The sequence below is a fragment of the Rhamphochromis longiceps genome, linkage group LG7 (genome assembly GCF_057381845.1).
Source record: "Rhamphochromis longiceps isolate RC_006_pf linkage group LG7, R_longiceps_female_GT1.1, whole genome shotgun sequence".
NCBI lineage: Eukaryota > Metazoa > Chordata > Actinopteri > Cichliformes > Cichlidae > Rhamphochromis > Rhamphochromis longiceps.
The window spans coordinates 65,780,145-65,787,893 of record NC_140563.1 but is presented as its reverse complement, the minus strand read 5'-3'; the positions used below and the strand labels follow the sequence as shown (position 1 = coordinate 65,787,893).

General features: G+C 44.0%; 1 protein-coding gene across 1 annotated transcript; it reads left to right on the top strand.

Annotated features, from left to right (window-relative positions):
• Positions 1–4,895: 4,895 nt before the first annotated feature.
• slc10a3 (solute carrier family 10 member 3) lies at positions 4,896–7,395 on the top strand. The gene has a single exon (XM_085414851.1). It carries the CDS (start codon positions 5,364–5,366, stop codon positions 6,777–6,779), a length of 1,416 nt encoding a protein of 471 aa, XP_085270977.1. The 5' UTR covers positions 4,896–5,363; the 3' UTR covers positions 6,780–7,395.
• Positions 7,396–7,749: the final 354 nt, after the last annotated feature.

The window sequence follows — 7,749 nt, the reverse complement described above, 5'->3', positions numbered from 1 at the left end:
ACTGGGACTAAAACATCACAGAGGAAGGTGACTTCATTCTCTGCTAAGGATGCATTACCCCTCCGTAATAACAGCAAATGGTTACTTGCTGCTAGGAAAATGAATAATGGCTGCATTTCACTTAGACAAAGTGCTGGTATTTTACATACAGAGAAAACCTCTTTCTATCACTATTGCAGGAAACCTCATGTTAAAGTTCATTTTTGTTGTACCTCTCTGCCTGCCGTAGGTCAAAATACTGAATGTAACTTGTACTTCATGCTCAGCATCCAACAAGTTCGTGATGTTAATGGGACAGACAGCTTCAGATGTTGATAAACCCACTGACACAAAAGCGTTATTGTTAAAGAGATGAAGTAACAGAGCAGCGCAGTAAAACATCACCTGTAACGGATATGATAACATGTAAATGATATCAGGCTGTAAATTCTGCAGCAACCTCAACACTCGAAGATGCTGTTTTAACTGGGTTAAATGAGAGTTTATAGTCAGACAGCCTTACCCAGGCATTTACCAACCAGAGGTTATCAAATCTGGGCAATGTGAAATCCAATCAAGTACATCTACATGAAGTGCTCTGAGAGTACCTTAAGGATGGGTTCAGTCAAACAGTTGGAGTGTAAAGCACTGTAGACTTTGTACTGTACACTCTGTACACTGAGCTACAACGATGGAAAGACAATTACAATTATCTGGTGACAATAAAACAATGTAAAGCCAGTAAATAGAGGACAGGCATGTAGGCACTGCAAGTCAAACTGCATGCCATAGTGTTGGTTGGTGTTTGTGTGTGTTTGTCACAGAAGAAGAATGTACTGTGTTATTATAATACCAATAGCCCAAGCAAGACAAATACAGGCTCAATGTTATAAGAATGTATAAAATTATTATTATATACCTTAAATATAAGAGGAAACAGTAAAACCTTAAACCTAAAATGAACATCCACATTTTTCCAGATGATTTTTTTTAATGTCCTGATATGTAAAGGAAAGAGAGTGTACTTTATGCTTTATACTTTTATACAGTTACCTTGATGTCCAATATTTAGGCCTCTGTGCATTAAAGGCTTGAAAAGCAAAATTAAAGTGCTGTAACTTCTGCTGGCAGTACGTTGCTCGTAGTAGGATTACTGTTGTGTTGCCTGGTGCAAATTTGGCATTTCAGGACAATGCTTTTCGATTAGTCATCATGGCTGCTTGTGATCTAATTTGCAGCACAAGGCAGATCACGACAGTGGCTTTATGAATATTCATACACTGTGCAAATACAGGCGTCTGTGCTCTCTGGGTAAACCAATGAAACCACATCAGGAACAGAAAATGCAATTTCCCTCTGAAGAGTAAAGATGGGTGGCGTTTTTCAATTCCTCTTCCTTTATTTCCTCCTACTCTCCCTGGCTGTCTCCTTCTCTGTGTTTGTGAAATAAAGTAATGAGGTAAGTGATCATACCATGGATAAATAATTCGACAGCTCGGGGGAGCGGCACAAATGCCAGGCAGGAAATGTGCGTGCCTGGCAGCTCTACAACAAACTGGCTGTCACTCCATGAAATGTCAAAGTGTAGGCCACGGTGATCACCCCAGCAGGTTGTCTGGGCGTACGCCGCGTGTTCTGCTGAGGACTCCCCCGCCTTTTCTTTTTTTGGAAGCCTTGACTTAGCCGTGGTGACAGAAGGAGGACGCACAGCTCATGAAAACACAATAGATGATGAGCAAGCCCTCCCAGAAGTGACTTGACCACAGTGAGAGAGATGAGCCTGTGGTGAGAGAGATGAGCCTGCGGTGACATTGCTCACCTTCCACAGGGAAGCAAAACTGGAGGTTATGAATTGAAAATGTCTTTTAAATATGTGAGTGAGTCCCAGCAGAAGCCGGTTACTATAAAAAGACATGCGGGCAGGGTTATGTCGACAGCAGGGATTTCCTCTTTCATGCCAGAGTCCTGCAATGTGCGCCCGTGTCAGGTTTCTGCCGTATGTGTAGGACAAATAAGCACTAACCTGTTTGACAGCAGGTTTGAATGAGCATAATTGATCACTGTCACAATATACTCCTGGAATAAAAGGTGAGGAGGCAGCCTTGAATGAAACTCTGGGTGAAAGTTTAGAATAGAAGAATCGCCCTTTATTGTTAGTTTGGATTAGACCCAAGCCGATCAAAGGTTTACAGTAAACTAAGAGCATTACAGGGGAGTGGGGCACTTCAGCATGACACCCTTGTTATGAAAAAAATGAGAGAGGCGTTGACGTGTGAAATGTCACTGTTTTGGTCAGTTTTTTTTCTTCCAGCAAACCTCATGGTGAACTGGGCAGCAACTAAACCTTCTGCTCGAATGGCAAACAACAGAATGTATTCCACTTTTCAACAATTTTTTAATTTTAGTGCATTAAAGTATGCAAAAGCATTGTCCCATCTCAACACAGGGGGGATTGTGACACGGACCTCAGCAGCACAGACTTCCTACGCCAGGAACCATAATTCAAAGAGAGATAGCAGATTTTCTTCATTATTTGTATCTGCCGTTTGTATCTTTTTAATACATTTTGTGCATATTTGCAATCAAATTAAATGCCTTTAGTAGTCTTTTTGTATCTCTTTCTTTAATGTTTTGTATGTCATTTTGCATCCCTTTGTGGTTGTTTATTATAATTTCGCTGTTTTTGACCAGTTTTGGTAATTTTATAATTGTTTAGCAAATTTATCTAGTTATTTTGTGCCTATTTAGTCATTTTGCATCCCTTTGTAGTCCTTTTTTGTATCCATTTTCATTTTGTATTGCTTTGAAGCTGTTTTATGTGTCATGGATATTTTTGGGAGTGTTTTGTCTTTTCTTTGTAGACATTTTGCACCTCATGAGTTGCTTTGTGTCTCTTTGTTTCTTTTTCATGCATTTGTAGATACGTCGCATCTATTTTTTTTGTCACTTTGCTGCACTCTGTTTTTCAACTCTTTGTAGTCCTTTTTTACCACAAGCCAATTACTTAAAATGCAGAATGGGAGAAGTTTCTTCTTAATAATCGAATCGATTTTAAATTTCTTATTGTTGACTTATAAAATCCTAAATAATATGGCCCCCGATTACTTAGCGGATCTCCTCTGTCTGTGTAGCCCTAAGAGAGCTCTAAGATCATCGGGTCAACTGCTCGGCTGAAGACCAGAGGAGACCGTGCCTTTGCCACTGCCGCACCCAAATTATGGAATAATCTTCCTCTTGACATTCGCGCATCAGATTCTATCCAATCTTTTAAATCACGTTTAAAAACGTTCTTGTTTAATCTGGCATTTAAGGCTAATTAGTGTGGTTTTTATCTGGCTCTGCATTTATATTATGTAATTATTTTATATCTGTAATTTAGATTTTATATTCAGATTTTATCTGTATCATGGTTTTACTGGAAAGCACTTTGGTGTACTTAGGTCTTTAAATGTGCTATACAAATAAATTTGATATGATATGACGATAATAAAAGAAGCTTGTACTAAAATTCATTATATTTACTACCTTGATTGCTGAAAAGCATGATTGAGTTCAATAAATGCATCAATAATGTGTGAATTAAATAATATAGTATATTTGTATGATTGCTTCCATCATAAGTTGTTAATATTAATACCTGGATTTCAAGATGTTTTCTTAATTTGATTTGACTGGAGGATCCGGTTGCCTGAATACAGATACCAGCAGGTCAGCTGTTTTGGTCTGAATGCCTCCTTTGCTTGTGTTTAGTGGGTAATCCCTGGCTGCCCCTCCTGTGGATACAAATCACGATGTTCTCTTTCCCATGTGACCGCCCCTGTTTGTCTGAGCAGGGAGAGCTGAAGCCGAAGACCGCTCTGATTGGCTTAATGAAGGACTGCGCTAAGGTAAACACACTCACCCAAACACTAACAGGAAGTGCTGGGATTTTTCTTTACAAAATAAATGCATGTGTTAAATGGGCCGATTACTACAGCAACACCTATTACAAACAACAATTCAATTCAGTTTTCAATTCAGTTTTATTTATATAGCGCAAAATCACAACAACAGTCACCTCAAGGTGCTTTATATTATAACACACCTGTGAACTGGCAGAATTTGGTGAGTATGTTTTATGTTGTTGTGTTATCATTGTTAATTGTTCATTTTTCATTTTTTAAGTTGCTGATTAACTAATATTTTCAGATGACAAAGAATTTTAAACATGTAACATAAAGCAATTTAACAGGCACACAAAATTCTGTTTTTCAGTAGGAAAATTTCTCAGCAAGTCTTTCACCCAAAATCAAACTGCTCAACCTGAGCTGTGCCACTGATGTACTGTACTCATTTCTAACCCTATCCATCCTGGTCGCTCCTAATGGAAATCTTATCATTTTTATCTGTTCGTCCCACCATACATCATAGCAGGTTTGACCGTCATCTCGTAAACCTTCCTTTTCACTCTTGCTGCCATCCTTCTGTCACAAATCCCCCCTGATACTTGTCTCCACCTGCCTACACTTTCTTCTTCACGTCTCGTGTGGACTGTGCACTGCTTTGGATGGTTGATACTCAACTATGTTCACTGCCTCTGCTCCTTGCAGCTTCACTGCTACACACCTGTATTCTGTCTTGCATTCATCTACCTCCATTTCTCCTGGCTCTCTTCCACCTGCTCCCTACTCCCACTATGAAGAACAATGTCATCTGCGAACATCATAGTCAGCAGAAATGTCTGCCTGGCCTCCTCTGTCAGTCTGTCGTTAACATTATAAACAAAAAGGGGGTCAGAACAGATCCCTAATACACCCCAACTTAAACAGTAGTGTGTTTATTAGATATAATTCAGATGGATTTTAATTCCAAATTTTTTGCTTTATGTTTACTAAGGGTGAAAGTGAAGTTTTCTTTTTTAGCTTTTATTTTGACATCCCATGCCCGGAAGTACACCCTGTTCGTGCACGTTCGCTTCACCAAAACATCATCGAGCAGCAAACAAACGGCTGCGAAGCTACGATGTTTTCTGTTTTCACCAACCGGAGAGACAAAAAGGACGGAAGAAAACGGTGCGGGTGTGCCTCAGCGTGACCGACATCTTAGCAGCGAGTAGCCAAAAGGAGACCTGTGCGAGTGTTTTCTTCCCGGGGCTGCCGCCGGAGAGCTGTGCCTCGACAAGGCTGGGCGGGGTGATGTTTAGGTTCCGGTATAAAGGCAGCGACAAAATGGGAACCAGACGAGATGTGAAGCCGGCAGCCCGCGCTGTGCTCTTATCTCGGAGACTAGAATGAGAAGTTGGTCGCCCGGGTGTGAAAGGGCGGCGGTATAACCGTCTGGGGAGGCCACTGGCGGGGGAGAAGCGTGTCGCTGCCGCGTCCCTCCGCCCCTCATCCGCCAGTACCATGAGGACGATCTTTACATTCTGCTGTCTTTTCCTTATTACCGGCGGATCGGACCGGGCGTGGGCCACCGGAAACCTCACTGTCGATGGCAGCAACAGGACCAACGCGACGGCCGACAGCAGCAGCAGGTATATCACAATCGGGGACGGGTCATTGCAGGAGTTCGAGTTCCCTGAATACACCAACGGCGTGATTGTAATCTCCAGCCGATACCGGAGCGCCGCGGCCGCCAGGACCGGCCGCCAGAGCTTAAAGCAAACTGTGAGAGTTCACTCCTTGGAACCAGAGGTGCTCTCGATAATCAACGTGACGGACGGCGGCCACGGAGGACAGGCTCAGAGCTACATCATCAACATCCGCTCTGGGCTGCCGGGCAGGGCTCAGCTGCAGATCCAGCTGCTGGACCTGGACCAGGGCTCGGTGCCGGTTCTGATTGAGGAGAGGACAGATTACTGCATCAAAGTGGAGCCCAGTGAGGATGACCCGGCCACCCGGCTCATCCAGTCGGGTGGTCTGTCCCATTTCTCTGAGAACCCCGTTCTTTTTGCCTTGCTGCCCCTCATCTTTGTCAACAAGTGTGCCTTTGGGTGCAAGGTGGAGGTGGAGGTGCTGCGGGGCCTGCTGAAGAGCCCCATGCCGTTGCTCCTAGGCGCACTGGGTCAGTTCCTGGTGATGCCTTTATATGCCTACTGTGTGTCCCAGTTGGCCTCACTGCCCAAGGCACTCGCTCTGGGGTTGGTCATCACCTGTTCTGCCCCAGGTGGAGGGGGAGGATACCTGTACAGCCTGCTGCTCGGAGGCGACGTCACCCTAGCCATCTCCATGACGCTGGTCTCCACAGTGGTGGCGGCGGCAGCCATGCCTTTGTCGTCAGCCCTGTACGGTTGGCTTCTGGGTGTCCATGCTGCCCTGCACGTGCCCTTTGTGAAGATCTTGGGCACCTTGCTGTTCATCGCTATCCCCATCTCACTGGGCATGCTGGTGAAGCTGCGGCTGCCTGCCCTCACTCGCGTCCTGCTGGCGCTCATCCAACCCTTCAGCTTCGTGCTCATTGTGGGCGGCATCTTCATGGCCTACCAAATGGGAGCGTCCATCCTGGCTAACGTCCAGCCCCAAATCGTGGTCGTTGGGATTACGGTGCCTTTGCTGGGCCTGGTGGTCGGGGCTGTCCTGGCCAAGCTGGCGGGCCTTTCTCCGCCACAGAGGAAGACTGTCAGCATCGAGGTGGGCGTCCAGAACAGCCTGCTGGCTCTCGCGGTCATGCAGCTGTCTTTCCGGCGACTGGAGGCAGACTTTGCGTCGCAGGCGCCCTTCATCGTGGCCCTCAGCAGCACCTCGGAGATGCTGCTCATCGTGCTGGGATACGTCACCCAGCGGAGGCTGTGCGGCTCGGCCGTCCCCAGGAGCGACGCCTGATTGTAGCTGCAGTTTTGCTCTTAACGTTTTTTGAAGAATGAACCGTTTGAATCCTGTGGAAAGCTGGTGTCCCTCTGTCTCAGCCTCAAGACGCCCAACAATCACCAACCCAACATCACTGTTGTTGTACACAGGACAGTGAATGGACTTTTTATGGGACTTTTGTTGTCGTTTTGGTATTTTTTTCATGAAAACCAAAGGCCTTTTACCCCTTTTTGTGTTTATTTTCCAGTACGTACTTTTTCAGATAAGATTATACTGTGAGGTAAATGTAAATATTCTTAAGAAAACAAATCCCTATTAAAAGAAAAGATATTTTTCTACCAGATTACTTTTTTTTTTTTTTTTTTTTTTTTTTGTGATCAAAAAGCAAAGACTGATATTTGTATCATGTTTACAAGCGGTCCATGTGTCTTAGCCTGTGGAGGGGGACGTTTTGTGGGGTGGGGTTAAAGTGGAAACTTTTGTGACTCAAACAGGAACATGGTGAAATTATTTTGAAAGTATTTGCCTCTGATTGTGTGTCCGGGATCTTTAAATCCATGTACTTGAATATTTGCAAGGAGAAATTCAGAAAAAGTCAATAAAAAAAAAAATTCTTGTTAAAGCAGAACTTGGCTTGTTGAGTGTGTGTGTGTATGCATGCATGTGAGCATGTGCCAGAGAAAACCTACCAAACAGGTCAGTGCCCTCTGAGGCCCAACAGGCTGTTTGTTGAAGTTAACGGAAGCCAGGCTGCTTTCACACAGTCACGACCTTTATAAATGTTTGGTTTCGCTTTGACGTGAAGATGGTGAAACTGACTGTTGAGTGTTTTAATACTGAAACTTTCGTTTTTGCCTCTTTCAAATTGTGTAATCAACCACACAGTTAGTGAGGGGCTTTCTTTGGGCTAAGCCATTCATATGTAATTAGGACAAAGTGTGGTACATCGATGTGCTTAGAGGAAGCAAATATATTTGAAACCACT